The 18597-nt window shown below is 37.8% G+C and overlaps 1 protein-coding gene and 1 long non-coding RNA gene across 3 annotated transcripts; one reads left to right on the top strand and one right to left on the bottom strand.

Annotated features, from left to right (window-relative positions):
- The first annotated feature begins 7512 nt into the window (after positions 1-7512).
- LOC133720326 (uncharacterized) lies at positions 7513-8836 on the top strand. The gene is made up of 4 exons (XR_009851810.1): positions 7513-7554; positions 7637-7721; positions 7912-8024; positions 8603-8836. It is a non-coding gene; the product is annotated as an uncharacterized LOC133720326 (long non-coding RNA).
- Positions 8837-10032: 1196 nt separating this feature from the next.
- On the bottom strand, positions 10033-17603 carry LOC133721957 (ribonuclease II, chloroplastic/mitochondrial). Of its 2 annotated transcripts, none has more exons than XM_062148735.1 (15): positions 17219-17603; positions 16593-16752; positions 16347-16460; positions 16175-16252; positions 15963-16094; positions 15407-15628; positions 14987-15169; positions 14656-14718; positions 14433-14539; positions 14207-14356; positions 13185-13344; positions 12370-12765; positions 11501-11725; positions 10645-10840; positions 10033-10554 (listed from the first exon to the last, which is right to left on the bottom strand). In XM_062148735.1, the coding sequence occupies exons 1-14, from the start codon at positions 17467-17469 to the stop codon at positions 10712-10714; spliced, it is 2370 nt and encodes a 789-aa protein (XP_062004719.1). In that variant the 5' UTR covers positions 17470-17603; the 3' UTR covers positions 10033-10554; positions 10645-10711. The 2 variants fall into 2 exon arrangements, with proteins under 2 accessions (XP_062004719.1, XP_062004720.1); XM_062148736.1 differs by having other exon boundaries at positions 16593-16763; positions 17219-17359.
- Between the last annotated feature and the right edge of the window lie 994 nt (positions 17604-18597).

Below are 18597 nucleotides of genomic sequence, written 5' to 3'. Positions count from 1 at the left end.
CTGAACTCGAAAACAGTAATCAAATGGCCGGATAACATGACTTGTCACTAATGATGCATGATATAATAGATACGTACGCCGTACATGTCTTAAGCATCTTAATTAGTCAAAAACATTAATCTAATTAATGGCGAGAACATGGGTTTTCACCAAAGAGATGTGGTATAGAAGCTTATATATATAATTGAGTATAAAAAGATGAACATAATTCGTCACACATCTTATCTCTTTCTTAAAAACATGAAGTTTCATACTTTACAAGAATAATAGTTTTTAAAGTGCGGATTTCCTTCAAAATTAATAAAAGAAGATGTAATTGACGTCAATTAAATCGATTGTATACCTTATATGCCAAAGAGTAGTTTGTCTCACAATTATGCAGGCAAAGTTGCTTGTTTTGCCCACTGATAGATTATCATGAAAAATTATCAAGTTTACAGGAAAATTATGATCGACTTGTAATGAACAATAACTCATTAGTTAAGTGTATAAGAAGCTATTTTTTTTTTCCTTCTCTGGAACAATTAACTCATTTTCAAGTTAGTATCAATCCGATTATTCTATATCTTCTTTGTATGTTATAGTGGATGCATATTAATAGCATCCAAGTGCACAAAACATGCATCTTGAGGAAATGAAAGAGTACTCTTAGAGCCAAAAAAACTGAAACAGACAGTGAGAGATGACATGACTTACGATTGGTAATTTGCCTTTTGGGATTTGCTTTAAGAAGGGTAAATCAATAGGTACTTGGAAAATTGTTAACCAAATTCCACACCAACCAAATTCCACACCATCAAGCATAGTGATAAAAAATTTAATAAAATCTAAGCACCGCTCGTTTAGGGTTTGTTCAAGTCGTTTTTGTCTCATTCATAATGTTCATTTAGGTCGTGATGGTGGGTACGTGAATTCATACATGTCTAAGAGCTAATGTTTGACTTTGATAGCTTTGCAATATAGATATGCATGTGTACGGTGAATATATATACGTTTCTACTTTCTAGGGATCCAAAGCTCGATCGATTTGCATATGCAATTCTATGATGACCTTTTGGGGTATCGTTGTATATTTTTATGGCTTTAAGAATAATTGCACTCCAGTAAGATAGCCCTAATCATGAGCTTTCATGCACTACTGACATATTTAAAATCATGCTGCCCCCAGTTGTGTATATGAGATTATATTACTTGTTTGTTTGCCTGCTAATCCAATCATGAAAATAGATTGGGGCTTGGGGCTTGTGTGAACTTTGCTTCAAAACTAGGGTTCGAGTTTCATGATTTAAAAACCGGGCTATCATTTCAAAGATTTAAAAACCGGGCTATCATTTCAAAGTCAAACAGAAGATTAATCCAATGTTAATGAATGTTGCCGATGCCGCCGATCACAAAAAGAACAACAATTGGGTCCAACCTAATAACATCGATTCAATATTATGAATTATTATTAACTATTTATTTATTGATGTTTTTATTTGACGATAATATGAAGTGGTGAAGTTTCGTATGAAAATAAAAAGAAGGAAAAGAAGCACCATTCCTTAATTACATTTTGATACAAGATTTCTTGGATGCCAAATATTTACAAGAAAGAAATATGATGTCCTCTTCTATTTCCTTCTCAACGACAGATGCATGAACTCAAATATGAGAAAATTCGGGGAGGGTATTCTTTTTATTCACTAAAGCTTTTAATCGCAAATTTAGATCTTTACTTAAAATCATATTGAATGTGGGTGGTCGTAAGCCAACTAGGCTCCATCTTCATCAATGCATGCATTCTATGGAAGAATTGTTCTGCAAACTGTACAAACAGAAAGGAAGGGATCAGTTGGCCAATGCCATATATTTAGCTAAACCATTCATATAGTATATATATTGTTTATTGTTGAGCTATGATCTGGAGCAGAAATCATGTTACAACTTAATTCTTCTGTATTATTTTCTAAGCAGAGGACAGATAAGAGTACTCCAAATTTATTCCGTACTGGCCATTTTGATAAGCCAGATTAAGGATTCTCATGTTAGCCTATCATTAAACTAATATGAATAATTATGCTTATGGATGACTCTAGCTACCTCTATAATTGGAAATTTCCATTTTATAAGGTTGTTATATTTATATTAAACAACACTGGTTATTTCTCTAATCTGTACGTAGAATATAGTAACATGCCTCTGCGTGATCTAAACAAACTTAATCCTAAATGGCTTCATCTGTTGACTTTGAGTTTCTAACTGCATTCTCAAATCTTGACTTTGTGATTTGTGTATATATAATTTGATGTTTGGTATAAAATTAGACTTGTTTAACAATCGAAAAAGAATGATACTTGCACCACAAGCAATGCATGTGTACGGCTAGTTCTATATGGTGAGTTGATAGATTTCTATAAATTAAAGAGCACAAATTTCTCATTGACTACTCCCCTCTAATCTAGCTTTCTCACTTTGCATGTTACAAGGATTGACATTTTTAATGGGAAATTCCTTTCTTATTGAACTAGCTAGTTGCTATTCAATATAGAGTACTCAAAGAACGCGGGCATTATCACGGTCTATCGCCTATGGAATTGTTAAGCTAATTTATATAGCTTCTGTTGCCAAATTAAATAAAAAGGCTTTTGATTTGTATAGACGACAACCCCATGAACTCGACTCTGTTATATCACGTAAGCCATGATTTAATTACATGACTTATCATGGGTTTCAGTCTTATATCTCCTGCAGAGGGAATGTTTATATAACTATAAACTATTTTTTCATTTTCTATCAAGTAATCGTGTCTACCAACCTTTGACATTCTTTTCATCATCATGTAATGTAGTTTATAGTTAGCAAAAGTTTGTTCGAAGATTACCTCTCCTCTTTGTTTATGAAATGAGAGGATAGAAATTTAGTCGAGTTAGGAGGATAATACTTATGTCCGAAGCTTAGGAGATTAATACTCGCGTTTGAACAAGAAGACATGATACAATTGGGAAAGACTATTAGCCAAAATCTACTGGTGGTCCTAGAACTTACAGCGGAACCCTTAGGAATACAACCTATGAGACAATTGGATCGATCTCTCCTCTAACCAAAATAACATTCGTCGTTCAAGAACAATAAAACGACCACTCTCTCTTAGATGTCTATACATCAATTATGATTTGTGCTGAACTTGCAGTCATTAAAGCCCAGAAGAAATGAACCCAATAATATACCATACCATAGGCACACGTATATATGATCGAAAGTGCGAGATATCGAGGTATGTCATCAAAACTAGGAACAAGAGTGGATGGGCTGACAAGAAAGATCGATATTTGATAGGAACATGTCATGTGGGTAAAAGCTTGTTAGAAGCCAGAGACAATATACTCCAACCTAGAGTCTGCAGGGTCCTCATGGGGTACTAATTTTCCCTGACGTATCATCCATCACAACTCTCTCTCTCTCTCTCATATAATTGTCTAATTATAAGCCTATGAGGGTTCAGGGACTTCAGGCTGTGGCTCTTCAGAAATTATCCGGTGTAATCATAAGGAATTAGACTCTTAAATAAAGGTAAATGAAATTCACACTCTCTATTTTACAATCCATATTTTTTGTTTCATTTTTTAGTATCTTAACATGAAATGTTTTAAAATCCACACTATAAAAAGACAAAACTTAATATACTAAAAGATTAAACATGAAGTGTAGATTATGAGATGTGGAGTGTGGATTTCAATCCGATCCCCTTAGAAAAAAGAATTTACACGCTAGAGAGTCGTTGTCACTTTTTCCCCCCCTCCATCTGGAGGCGCGTCCTAGGGGTGTTGCATGTCATCAGACGGGCTATTTTTGTCTATGTCTATGACTCTATGTTGACTGAGAAGGTGGTGTTCTCAATTGTGGGAGTTCAATCTGGATTGCCGCTATTTGAGGGAGATGGTGGAGGAGATCATGGTCGTTGTTGGGTGTTGGTCTGGCTCTTGTTGGTGGGGTTGGTGGCTAATAGTGTTGTTGAGGGGCGAAGGTGGGGATTTGGGTCAGGTGTTAGGATCCAACGAGGGCGGAGGCGAAAGTTTTCAGGGTGCCTAATTCTGGGTTGGAGATCTGATCTCGGAAGGATCGATGTCCTGACAAGTGGAATGCAGGATATGCAGCGCTGGTGGTGGATAGACCGAGTGGATGCTGTGCTGGCGGTGGAGCTATCGCCTTGGGGAATCGAGGTGGTGGTGCGACAAGGGCGAGCGCGGAAGGGGTGGTGCGACATGGGCTGTGGGATGTCGATGGAGGCTGTACCAGAGTTGGGCTGGGCCTGGCTTGTGGACTATGATCTCCTTGTTACCTGCGTTGGTTGTTGGGTTTGATTCAATTCTTGGGCCCAACCTTGGTTGTTTTTTTTTTAGTTTTTATTTATTTATGTTATTTAGTTTTGTTGCACATTTTGCGAGTAATAAGTCCCTACATTAGTTGTGTAGGGTTAGTCGGGCTATGTGTCTGTGTGTGCACTCAACGTGCCTCGTCTGCTCTAGAGAGGCACGTTGGGCTATGTGTCTGTGTGTGCACTCAACGTGCCTCGTCTGCTCTAGGTAGGCAGCAAGTTCTTAGCATCGTCAAATGGTCGCTATTGCCTAGTGGTAGGGTGAATGTAAGTGTCGTTGGATTGATTCTTCGGTGGCAATATAGTAGGAAAGATGTGCTTTTTGTAATTATGCTACGTTGTAATTGAGTTACATATCGAATTATCTTTCCATATGTCACTGTTATGTCAAAGAAAATAGATTAACTAGTAGAGCAGTATTTGCTAGTTGGTGCCTAGCTGAATACATTTTTTACTTTTGATATCATCTTAGGAAGTTCTCTAGATGCTTATTGTAATAAGGAGTTTATGATCAATGTCCCCCTCTTGTATTCGACAGTTTCATTAATTAAGACTTGAGGGCAGTCACAGCAACTTTTTTTATATTTAATATATTCAATGCATGCTTTGAATCCTAACATTGTGTATCATTCAATTTAAGAGAAATGTTTGGTTGGTCTATTATTCAAGTTGGGAGAAAATAATTAATGTATCCATCATTATTAGTGTACCCGTCATTATGTGGTCTACGTAGCATTCAATTCGAACTTTACCAACCCTAAACTCATAGGGGAAATGCAGGGGCAATGGTCCAGTGAGATGCTCACATTCTTAACCTGCACTACAAAAGATTCTTAAGCTCACATCAAATTGGGATAATAGATTGCATAATAGTCCAACTGGATGACTGGTTAGGATTGCACATGAGATAGAGAATAGAGAATATTGAAGCTTTAGAACACCGCAGAACATCTCATTAAGAGAGTCCTTAGTTAAAGCGCACACCCGCTTAGACCCTCACGTGCTTGGTACTTGGTAGCTAAGCTAGCTTGGCTAACTCGTCATGTATGCAAATATGTTTTTGAGATTTTGAGGACCAAATGAAGCCGCAGCAACTAACCTAGGGTCCTTGGGCATTATAGTTAACAACCCAACTCATTATGCCCAAAAGGGCTAGTGCAGTAGTGTTTGGTAGCCTCACAAAATGGAGACAGAATCACAGAAGTAATGTATATGGTGGCCAGTGGGATCGATCATGTGTTAGGGCACTAATTGCCCTAGGCATTATTATTGCAAACATCAATATACACTCCACATGTATTGTGCATTTGTGCATGATCATCAAGCACAGAAAACCCTACTTTTCACTATATATTAGAGCACCACATTTCAGTCCAGTTCTATTGCAGCCTCTACAACATGTGAAACTCCCCACAAGTCTTAACCAACTAAGATTTGCTTCTGCAAGTCATGAAGGATCCTGTGAAGGAGTCTCGTGAGCAAAATAATTGAAATGTTCAATGCAGACCTTATGCACTCCCCGATATTCTTCTCTGCACTGAAGTTAAGAGCATGCCTCCCATGCCGCAGGTAGTTAATTTCTCGGTTAAAATATCTGTTATCTTCTCACATGACTGACCGTAAAAGTCAAGTATGGCTGACTAGCTATATTTTCCTACATTTAATCGATCTTAACCAAAAAGCGGAGAAACCATTTAGTTAGGAGAGTGAAATTGACAACTATTTTTCACAAACCATGCACACCCATTTCTAGGGGTCGGCGTCCGGACCCGAAAGACCGAGGACCCGACCCGAACCGAGGAAAAAAGACCGAATCGGTTCGGTTTTAGAATAGAAATTTTCGGTTCGGTCTAAAGCCCGACCCGAATTCATGTAATCGGTTCGGTCTCGGGTTTCATATTTTCAGGGCCCGAAAGCCCGAACCGAACCAAATACTGTAGCACATGCCACATGTCAGTCCATGATTGGGTGTTATAATAATAAGTTAAATATTAAAAAAAAAAATACACAACCCTAAACCTAAAGGCCTCCGTGTCCTCCAGAGTCCAGTCCACTAACTCGAGTACTCGACACTCGACATCCTCCTCTCTTTGCTTGCCCCAAATTTCAGATCTGATGAAATCTCCCTCTCACTCTCTCAGTCCCTCCCTCACCCTTCTCTGAGTTCTCAGCTCCGGCCTGCTCTCTCTGAGTTGTCTCGATCTCCGAATATCGAAATCCTCCTCCGCTCTCTCCGTCACGGAATCAAAACTGAAGGTCAAGGCTTGACCGTTACTTTTTCTCAACGTCTCTCTCTCTCTCGCTGTGATCAAAGCTTCTTCTTCTTCTCTGCAATACCCAGGTATTCGGTTCTTCTTCTTCTTCTTCTCTCGCTGTGACTAATCTGTGTTCTGCAGTTCATTTGGTAGACAGTCTTACCAAAGCTGGGTTCTTTTTTCTTTTTCTTTTTTTAATTTGTGTTCTGCAGTTCATGTGCTATCAAGGTTTTATCTATTCGCTATCGGAGCCCTAGCAGCTCTGCTGTTTGTGTCATCGGTTTTCGCAGACGACGTTGTCGTGCTGACGGAGGACAACTTCGAGAAGGAGGTCGGTCAAGATCGCCCAGCTCTCGTCGAGTTCTACGCACCCTGGTAATCTCACTCTTCCGATTTTACAACTTCGATTCTATATCATCAAATTTAGCTGCTCAACTTTTATAACGATAAGGTCTGTATATTATTATTGATCCAGACGAATCTAAACCAGTTAGGAGATTAGTTTAGCTGAGTGTAAGAATCGGAATTATTTGAATTTTTGTAGTTTGATTTTTCTCGAATAACGAATGGAAGTTAGATACGTGTGAATGATGTCAGCTAAGGTTAATCTGAGCTTGATCGATTGGAGATCTGTGAAGAGCCGATTAAGAATTGTAGATCTAGCAATGATTGTAGTGTTCGATTTCTTAATCTTGTGGAAATTGAAATGATGCTGTTATATATGCGGATTAGATTTCAAGTAGTTACCTATGAGGCTTTAACTTGCATCATTTCGTTCCGATGCGTTTAGTACTAGTACTAGTACTAGATTTCAAGCAAACTTGTCTAGTACTAGTAGCATCATTTCTGTGTTCATATTCACTTCAACTTGACTACCTAGTACCTAGAATTGATACTCCATGTCATATGAAACTGTGTTATTTTTAGGACTATGATCCTGAAGTAAGCAGTTAATGCCTATGTGTTGCTGATTTTCATCGTATGTTATCATGATGATGATTTATTATTTAATCTCATTTTGCAGTCTCATTATGGTCCACATTCATCTTATTATGGGCGCAATCAATCATATGGTGGGGGTCACTACTATTAGACCCTAGAACTATTCGGTAATACAAATGGTTTGCAATTTTAAGTTATAACTTGTCATTGTGAATTACATACATGTTTGTGTTCATATTCACTTCAACTTGACTACCTAGTACCTATGTTTACATTGCTTTTTCAATTTTTCTTTGAATCCTCCCTTTTCATTTTCCTTTATTACCTGCTTTGATTCAATAACTGTGTGGCTTGCAGGGTTCTACTCTGCTTTTCGGTGGCTCTGTTTTCTTGTGATTAACGTTTACAAATGAAAAGGATTTGATTCGAGGCCGGCATAGTCCCATCTGTATCCAGTTTGATTTCAAAAGGTATGTGAATTGGATTTTTCTAATTGTGTTTAATTGACTTTCTAGCAGTCATGTTTGGTTTTTGATATTGGTTAATTTACTGGTTATTTTTTTTTCCAAATATTTCTCTATAATGACACTGCAATGGTTATACTTTTGCAGAACATGCAAGGGAGGAAGGTGGTAGTACAATTGATCAGCCTGAAAAGCCATCTACGTCTAAATCATCTAAAGCTTCAAAGAATTCAAGGGTAGGTAATGCAGGCAAAAGTAAAGCAGCAAAATAAGGTACTGCCCCAGTTTTTGTTTAAAACTGTGCGTTTCTGCATTTAGTTAGCAACATGCATTTATTTAGTTAATGTTTTGCATTTCTGCATTTGGCCTTAATGATATTAATTTCTGCATTTTATTGGTTATTGACTTGTTGCTTTCAAGATATTGGATTATTGGTTACTGCTTTAATGTTGTGTTGCTGTGTCAGTATCTTTGTGCTTTGGTATCTATGTGATTTGTGCATCATGATACATGTTATTGCTTTACTTTTTAACTTTGTATAATTGTATTTGTAAACTGATCAAGTTTGAACTGTGAATGCACAGAGTTGCAGACTTGCAGATTTGTGCACTTGTCGAGTTGTCATGGAGGTTTGGACTTGTGGAGCAAGGCAGCAGGCCGAGCAACTAGAGCCTAAAGGCCTAGAGCAGTGCAGCTTCAGTTATTTCTTAGTTGGACAGTTTCACTATTTGTGCAGAACTGCAAATTGTGTTGAACTGTTTATGTTTCTGTTGGACAATGTATTCTAGATTTCTGGACTCTTGAGTTTGTGTTGTAAACTGTAAACTGTGGCTAAACTTGATTATTGCAAATTGATTATAGTTATGTTAATGAGATGCATTATAATTTGATTATAGCAGTGCAGCATTATAATTTGATATGCATTCCAGATTTCCAGTCTTCCAGGTACCAAAACAGGCAAAACTGACATTTTGGGCCCGAAAAAGCCCGAAAACCGAACCGGCCCGAATGGGTTCGGTTTTGGTCGGTTTTCAGTTTACAAAAAACCCGAACCGGCCCGAACCGACAGTTTCGGGTTCGGTCTCGGTCTCACCAATTTTCGGGCCCGGCCCGACCCGAGCCCAGCCCTACCCATTTCCATGCAAATGTCAATTAAAAAAAATATAAATGGAAGAGATGTGGTTTGTAATTTTAAAAAGTGCCAATTTTATCCCCCCTTTAGTCAAGTGGTTATTTTTACAACGAACAAAACTAATGAAATGTAACGGGACTATCTCACGACATGATGTTAACGCCATCCAATAACATAGTGCAACAATATTGGAGAATATGCATCTCTCTCCCTAAAGGTGACACTGCTATTGAGCATCAGCAAAGGTGTCTTAGCCTCTCAGGCTTGTAACATTTGAGGGAAAACAAAAAACAAAAATAAGGGTACATCCCTCCCAATGAAAATATATCAACAAAGGTATCTCATATTTGATTAAAATAAATAAAATCTGGAGGCAAAAGTCAAGCGATGAAATTTCGCTAGTAAAATTGTCCTGACAATAATTTTGTTGACAAGTCATTGCTTAAATTTTTAAAAGACAACTTATCTCGACTCTTTGTCATAATGAACTGATGAAATTTTATTGACAAAACTCTTCTAACGAAATTTTCAAAATACAGTGTCTCCCAACGATCTGTTTGTCAATAAAAGTCACCAAACGGAATTTTATCTGCAAAAGTTATAGTCTGGTGCGTGATTTAAATATCATCTTTTCTGACGAGCAATTCGTCGGCAAAGTAGCCACGTCCCGCCTCACATCAAACTCTTTGGATACATGGGGGCCAAACATCAGACTGAACGATGAGATTGATTAGATACTTTGATTAGGAAAAATAAAATAAAAGGAAAGCAGGGTCGGTGTGTAAGTGACAAGTTCACTCGGACCACTCCAATGCATGATTAGATACTATGATACAAAATCTCTCGAAAAGAGTTGAATGTATGAAAGATGAGATGAAGTGATGAACATAACCAGTTCATTTTTGTAATCCAATCAGATTGATTTCTAACAACCATTCTACTTGCTGTTGAAAAGTCTCAACCATTCCACAACCACATGGGGAATAGGAAACTGAAATCTTTTGCTAATTGCAAACATGTCATGTATTGATAACTGATTTAATAAGGAGCCAGTTTCTAACTGAACATATGATATACAAAGGCTAACTTCTAGGGTTAACCAAAATTTGGGAACTCAAAAAACCCCTCTGGTATACTTGCTATAATACATGACCCCTACCAATTAGCCACAATGAGAAATATAATCGAAGAACTGGAATGCCATTAGCCCACCAAAAAACAAGTGGAGTGAGGCCACAACATCTTCAAGCAAATCTCTACTTGTCATATTTGACACTTCTGTTGGAGAAGAGTGCAGCTTGGACATCAACTGCCGCAGGTGACAATGCTTGCAACAATTCCTCACCGATATTTGATCTATAACCCTGTGAGCTTGAGTTTGCAGATGTTGCAGTGGTAAATATTCTGTTACACAATAGGGGCGGCATGTAAGTGCCTACTAACCTATATAAGTAAAAGAATCCTACAGCTGTGTAATAAGAGAACAGTGCTCACCCATATGGATTGACATATCAGCAATAAGACGTCTCTGATGAAAAGATACAGTCGAACAAGCCTATTTTTATCTATCAATGACCACCTCTTTGAGAAAAAGCACATCATCACGTGGATGAGCTTCTTCTACCCGAACTAGAACTTCATCTCCAATTTGTGATCCCACAGACACCCACACAGATGCTTGAAGTCCCACCTGCAAAATATTGAGTTTGAAACAATCAACACAACTTCAACACACCAACGATCTGCACGTGATCAAAGCCATAAAAGCTTAAGAGTTCACATCAGATGAAAGAACACTTGGGAGCAGGTGAGAAGAGAAAACATAAACAGATACTAAAGAATCAAAAGAATGCAGCCTCAGCAATTGGCATGTACAATAACATGTTCACACTAGAGCTACATCCACTACCGGGATAGTCTTTAAACATCACCATTAAAATTATTCATGAGCCTATAAGATCAATGAATCAGAAACTGTGGTAACATTTTTTTTTGGGGGGGGGGGGGGGGGGGGGAGGGGGAGTCTGATCAAATAAATAAAAGTGTCAGGTTTGTAAGTTTTATGTGGCTTTCTGGCCCCCATGTCTTACATTGTAAGTTGTATGGGCTTTGTGACTAAAACAATGATTCAGCACACTGTTCCTTCTGATTGAGATACATAATATGAATTCAAATCCAGATAGCCTTGTATGCACCAATTATATATATTCTGTTGATAGACTTTTAGCATGGCCGACAGTTTGTTTGCAGTTCAGCTTTGTATATAATCCACACAGTTTTATACTACAAAGAATGTATGACATGTATAGTTGCAGGAAGAAGTAGAAAAAAATAATAATTACGTGCTTACCTCAACTAACAGTATGGCTGCAATGCGATCCTTAATGAATCTAAGAATCAATGCACGAAATCTTTTTTCTTTTGGCTGCCTTCTCAAATATTCTAATATCCAATACCGCAGACTGCTGTTAAAGAGCCGCTTTGCTACTCTAGTATTCATGTTCACTATAGACGCTATCCCTTCCAACTGACCAGCTGAGAAAGGAGGAGAATCTCCAATAAGAAATGCTTTGATCTGCATATCCATTCAAAAATGATTAACAACTAAGCAATGGATTGGCTGAATACAGTACTAGAACATAAATTCACCTAAAAACTAAAAACATGTATTAGTAGTAATGTAACATGTAGTCATAGCTCTCGACGCAGTCACCTTCACTCAACTGTTGGAGCTTGGGTTTGTGAAATTCACAAGAGTCGATGGATGAGGTTTTAATCAAATTTGAGCTCAATTAAGCATGATTTAAAAGATTTGATGGATAAGGTTAAATATATTAAAAAAAAATGCTGAAGCACATTTTTACTCCAGACTCCAGCGTAACTCTCCCAGCAGGAAGAACGTGGCTAATATAAGATTTAAAATTAGTAAATGCATACATGGTTGAAATCTAGATTGTCAAGTACATTCTAGAGTGCTAATAATGACCGACAGAGGAAACATAGACAGAAAGACACTTTGATTTTTCCCCACACTTGCAAAAACATTTAACTGATTACCCTTCCTAATTTAGGAATGCATAGCTTTCTTGTCTGCTTGAGAAAGGCAGAACAAGATCAAGATCAGTACATGGTTTTGGTGACAGGAAGATCCGTTCCACGTAAGGTCAACATTAGGACTGTAGTTTATTAAGAGCCATGTGATGAATAGAAACACCTCACCTGATAGTGAGCTAGTAGATCCAGATATCTGCGGATAGGAGATGTAAACTGAACATAACCAGGAAGTCCTAAAATTCCATGGCGTATAGGTTTCCTGAAATCAATTTCAGCAGCACGCATTATTTTGACAAGGGCAGAGCTTCTAACAGGTCCTTCTGGAAGATGGGCAAATACAGATGTGTCTATGTTGGATTGGGGCTGTCCCCTGTATGGTAAAGGAATGTTATTGCTACAACCAAAAGTAGCTATAACTTCTCCACAGAGTATCATCATCTCAGAGACCAGTCGCATTGCAGGGTCAGCCTGGTCCTCAACATAGAGATTTATTACAGGCTCCGGATCCTCTGGATTCACAACTTTTATGCGTGCTTCCAATGTGGCTGTGTCAATGCCACCCTGAAAAAATGATATAGTTACTGACACAGAAGAATTGGGGGGTTACACTCTACAGACACACACACATATTTATTTCATGCCTACCAAGTATCAAACACATCCTTGTTTAGATCTTGAACCAATCGTTCCTATTAAAATGTGAAACAAATTCAAAACCCATGTCATACAAACATCTATGTCACATTTTTTTAACAGATAATGCGATTGGTAAAACTAAATATGCCACATGGTTTTCAATTCCATGATTTTAAGGATTTAAACATAGTCACATCAGTATCTATGTTAGATCTCTGTACAGTTATGGGTAGTTACAACCATGGAAATGAATCGTCAACCAACAGGACCATGAAGAATCGCAGGAATCTACTACAAGCATGAAGACTATAGGATTAAGTTTTGTCTGAATTATCAAGTCTAACCTGTTCACGACGCCATTTTTTCCGGAGAGTTGCAGCCTCAGACAACATTTTTAGTTCAGACTCTTCTTCCAGGTTCAAATGAAGAAGCTCAGATGCACTCTCATACGTTAGCATATATGTTGGTCTGATGATGGAGTTGTCCACTGAATATTCTGCAATACTGTTGAATAACATAGAGAGTATGAATGTGTGATAGAGTTCATTAGTGAAATTTCTTCTGTTCTTTTTTGGTATAAGAGTGAAAAAGAAAAACATCCTTTAAATTAACCAACACCATGATGTTTCAAAGAACTCTCCACCGCTCTTGATCGTGATGATTGTACTTTGTGGCATAATTGTCTACAGAGGTGAGAGCACTTCACCCATATATCTAGCAATCCAGAAGACCCTAAAGTTATGTTGGGATATCACATTGAGAAGTGAACTTGTCTGACATTCTAAACTTAAGTATAATTGACTCATTGCTCGTAACTCATAAGAGACAAATATGATGTGGCACAAAACCAAAATGTCTCTTTTATTTTTTTTCAGGTTGATATTATGATAACAGACTGATAAGCAAGAATCAATGACTTACCCTTTAATATGGATTCCTTCCAACTTCACAACATTTCTAATACCACCCATCTCCAACCCCAAGATAATTCTAAACCCATATTGACAAATCTCGGCAGGTAGCCTACAAAACAGTTCTATAGCTAAGATACTCTATTTAGTATCTGGCAAAATAAACTGTTTATTGAAACCACCATCTCTGATCTGTTACTCTTTTCAGTCTGTAGAGAAATATGGATTCCTTCCAACTTCACAACATATCTGATCCAATCCATCTCCAACCCCAACATAACTCTTCCCATATTCACAAATCTAGACGGGAAGTGAGGGTCCATAGACCCTGGAAAACAGTTTTACAGCTCAGATACTTTATTTAGTATCCGGTAAAAGAAACTACTTACTGAAACCAGACCCATTTCGGGTGCAATCTCAAATATGGAGAAAAACGCCTGAAAATAACTGTTTACCTGCCATCAGAGTGCAGCACAACAGATACTGTAACAGCACTGCAAATCTCTCCTTGCTGCAAACTCATTCCCTCCATGGCAAGTTTTTCTGGGAACATGGGATAAGTAGCAGTGGGCAAGAAGACGGAAGTTCCTCTTCTCATAGCCTCCCTACACATTATGACTTTATCAGAATGAGTGAAACACAAAAATCTATCACTATGCCTTGAGTGTTTCAAGAGATAACCTGTCTAGTATGCTCCCAGGTTGAACAAGCCTAGTCGGGTCTGCAACATGAATCCATATTTTAATGCGTCCATCTTGCAGCCTCGTTGCACTCAAGGCATCATCAAGCTGACATATTACAATCAAAAAAATGTGATATGAAAAAATATCAAATTTGGAAGAGTAAGCATTAATTGTTTTGATAGTAAACCATGATAACATTATTAGGCAAGTGTAATAAATACCTCATCAGCCTCATCCACATCAATAGCATAGACCTTCAGGTGAGTGAGATCTTTCCTTTCAATCTAAAGAAGAAGAAAAATATTTTTAGAACTTTACTACTACTATTAAACCTAATCTTCCCTCATAAGTACTAATATATAGAACAGGAAGAGTGTTGACCTTACATATATATATATATATATATATATATATACGCACTTATACTGTTGCATATAAACCTACAACAACGCACTTAATAATCATACAGTGGTAGAATAAGGAATCTGAAAATCTACTACTGAATTATATCTAGTCCCATGAGCATAACATTCATAATAGGAAGCAGCTAACCTCATCTGGATCTGATGGATCTGACAGAAGACTCTCTGCAGCTGATATAACTTCATCTGAATGATCCGTATGAATGTTGAACTTCAACAAGTCCAGATTCACATGTACAGGGAAATACCCAATATCTATGAGGAGATTCAGAGCTGATGATGCTGTTTTCACCATCCCCATTGCCTTTAAGATCTGACAAAGAAAATGTATATATGAAAGAATAAGCAATTACGAATGGAGCTGTTATACAAGTATGATGTACCACAAAAAGAGCAATATAAATACCAGGCTGTCAACATAAGTGCTGCTCTTCCGAAAAATAATCTCTTTATTTAAACTTTTATCTTTGACAAGCAATAATCTTTCACACCTTAGAAATGCCTATTATCTCAATAAAATAAACTTGTCATTTAAGTCACACTTGCTTACTGTTCCAGCTGTTTTCCTTTGGTCATCGGTTTTGCAGTCATCAATAGCATAACATTCAAGAGACTCAATTCTGTGTTTGATTTTCTCTTCAACCATCCAAGAAGATTTAGGAGGTTTAGCATCTAAAGGCATAGCCTTCGCAGATTTCAGCAGGGTTACAAACTCCTGCTGCTCTTTCTCAGCAGCCTCCTTTGCAAGCTTCCTACGTAGAAGTTCCTCAACCTAGTTTCTCAGACAAAAAGAGAATTCCATGTTAAATTATTAGAAAAGGAGGCAATCACTGTTGCCAACATCTGAGTTACTCAGCTCACTACTCAAATTGTCATTTTGTCCTTATATATGCAAAGAATATCAGAGGAAGAATAAGAACATGGAAATAATAGGATTCAAATAAATAAAAATGCATAAAACAAACGAAAAGAAGAAAATGTTAAATGCCAACATGCACAAGCCTTTCTAGGATGACCAGAGCATGTTAAAATGTTGAAATGTTAAACGATCCATTTCTTGGAAACCAACTATAAGAAGACAATGGTAAACCAAAGAATAGATGTACCTGCTCAGCAGGTCGAGGTCCATATACAGAGCGAGAACCTTTCGTCTCTAGGACAGTGAAGTATATTTCGTCTCCTGAAAGCAAAAGATGAGCGCAGTAGCATTCTAGGGACTCCACACTACCAAATATCATCTGTGGAATGAGCTATGGTCATTTTGAGGAGCAACAGTATATATAATATAAATATATATTTAGCTCAGAGAGTTTAGTACCTCTGCTAGTTCTTCTACCTTCACCCGCTTATTCTTTTCAAGGAGTTCAACCCAAGCGAATTCTAGCAGTGCTGGATCCTGCACCAGATCAAAAGAAAATTCTTTAACAAACACACAAACCACCAGATGGGAGAAGATATCCACATCTGTAACTGATTGGGTAGGAACGAACCAAGTTTTCCTGAGCTTTCTGAATAAAGTCTGAAATCTCTGCATGGTCAAAATTTTCAACACCGGGAACAATATATGTAATTTGTTGTGGTTTGATGGATGATGTAACACCATTCTGAAATAGGTAAGATAAATACCAATAAAATAATTAACCCAGCAGGAAAGCATGCCATAAGGTAAAAAAGAACAGTGAGTTCCAACACCTAGCAACCTATTAATATGCCGCATTAGTTGTTTCTAGTAGAACCTGATCGGACACCATCCAGTTCTTCTTGCCATCGGGTTTCTGAGCAACAGCCAGCAATACTCGTTCAGCATCCTTCTTGAACTCAAGCAGCACCCCTTTCTGCAGTGTTCGGTTCACAAGCTTATCCTCTAGTATCTCTCCACTGCTTGTGAGTTCCACCCTGCACCATTACTATACTATTATATTACACGTATAACCTTAATACGCATTCTTAGCGGTTTTGATCTTCACATTAAGCCTATTACTGTCTGTCCCATACAATTTGGAGTCTCAATCTCCAAGCAAATTAAGCTTGGAAAACTAGTCAACTATATAAATCCTTTTTCTTTTTCTCAAACTCTAACCCTGTCTCCTCACCTAAAAGTTCTAAGCAACCAAACGGCACGTAATCAAGGAAAATTACAATTCTTCTTCATAGAAATTCCGATATAAACTCAAAAAGCTACTTCACTGAGAGCAGTGACATTGCCATTTGGCCTTTTTTTTTTTTTTTTTTTTTTTTGCCTCTAACTAAACTATGAAGTTCTCACCAACCAAAAAAAGCTCCTAATTGCATCAATTCAAGCTCATCAATTGCAATAAAAATTGAAGAAATGGAGAGAGAGAGAGAGAGAGAGGGAACCAACTTGGCGGAGGCGCGAACTCTTTTTGTGCGCAAGTATTGGAGCTCTTCCATGACGCTATCGACGAGGCTGTGGACGGAGCTTCTCTGAGCGCCGCCATGGCCGGGACTCAGCTTCTCGGACCAAAACAGCGGGAAGCGGATGCCTAATTTGGAGAAGCGGCGGAATTGGAAGTGGCAGCAGCGGAAGGCGAAGAGAGTAGGGGAAGAGGCGGAGCGGAAGATTGAGCAGGTGCTGACGGCTCGCACCGCCATTACCGTCCGGCGAATGAAAGGTTTGGGGGAATGGCGAGGGAGCTGCGTTACTCTATTTGATGATAATGGGATATGACGGTGACCGAAAGGATGAAGATACACCCGCTCTTTTCCTTTTGTCACATAGAAGCGATGGTGTAAATAAACTTTATTTTATTTTGGGCAAAGGTTCATGGTTAATCGAATTCCTACTTCATATCATGATTTGCAACTTTGTATTTTGAATTTTGCATTATATTATGTTTGTCAGTTTGATGTTAGAATGATTTGCGTAATCAAAATTAAGAAATATCAAAACACAACAAGCTTTACATTCTCAACTATACTCTACCGATAAGGAGCTTTGGGCTTAACGCTCTAAGGATGTTGAATTACACTGTCTTTGGTAATTTGTTTCAGCGGATGAAAGATTTACATTCACAACTTTAGACTCTCTGTTTAGAGATGAGGAGCTTTTTTAGGCTCAACGCTCTAAGGATAAATGACTTTCTTTAGGTGATAAGAATACTAAATATTTTCAGACTCATGCTACTATAAGACGAAAGAAAAATCAAATCCTTAAACTCAAAAATGATCTTGGTTACTGGACCAATGACCAATCCCAAATTGCTGATATTCTAATTACTTCTCTTAAACATAGATTTTCTAATAGAAGAGGTAAGCTCACTCTTATTAAATCCAATCTTACTGGCATGTCGAACCATATTCTCTCTTGCTTCAAGTGTCCTAATAAACTTTCAAATAGAATTGATAAAGAATGTAGTAATTTCTTTTGGGGTCATTCTAGATCACCTATTGCTTGGTCTCAAGTGTCCCTGCTTAAATCCAAAGGTGGGTTGGGAATTCGTACAGCTTCTTGTTTTAACAAAGTTGCTTTAGCTAAATTAGGTTGGAAGATTTTGACTCAACCGCAGAATTGGTGGGTCCAACTGGTATCCAAAAAATACTTACTGAGGTCTACTTTTCTGGAAACTAGAAAGAAGTCTTCTAATTCTGTTGCTTGGAAAGGAATTTTGGATGCTAGAGATTTACTTTCTCAAGGCCCTAGGTGGATAGTTGGAAACGGGGAATCGATTCTTTTTTGGTCTTATAATTGGGTTTTTCCTTTTCCTCTTTCTAGTCTTATAC

Source organism: Rosa rugosa, chromosome 7, assembly GCF_958449725.1.
Source record: "Rosa rugosa chromosome 7, drRosRugo1.1, whole genome shotgun sequence".
In the NCBI taxonomy this organism is placed as follows: Eukaryota; Viridiplantae; Streptophyta; class Magnoliopsida; order Rosales; family Rosaceae; genus Rosa; species Rosa rugosa.
This window is presented reverse-complemented; position numbering and strand designations above follow the sequence as displayed.

Bases quoted from the DNA above. Each gene is read 5' to 3' on its own strand.
- LOC133721957 (XM_062148735.1), bottom strand. From the start codon at position 17,469: ATGGCGGTGCGAGCCGTCAGCACCTGCTCAATCTTCCGCTCCGCCTCT. The intron at 13,345-14,206 runs GTAAACAGTTAT...GTTATTCAACAG, and splicing joins GTGCTGCACTCTGATGGCAG to TATTGCAGAATATTCAGTGG. The intron at 11,726-12,369 runs GTGAGGTGTTTC...ATGGATATGCAG, and splicing joins ATCTACTAGCTCACTATCAG to ATCAAAGCATTTCTTATTGG.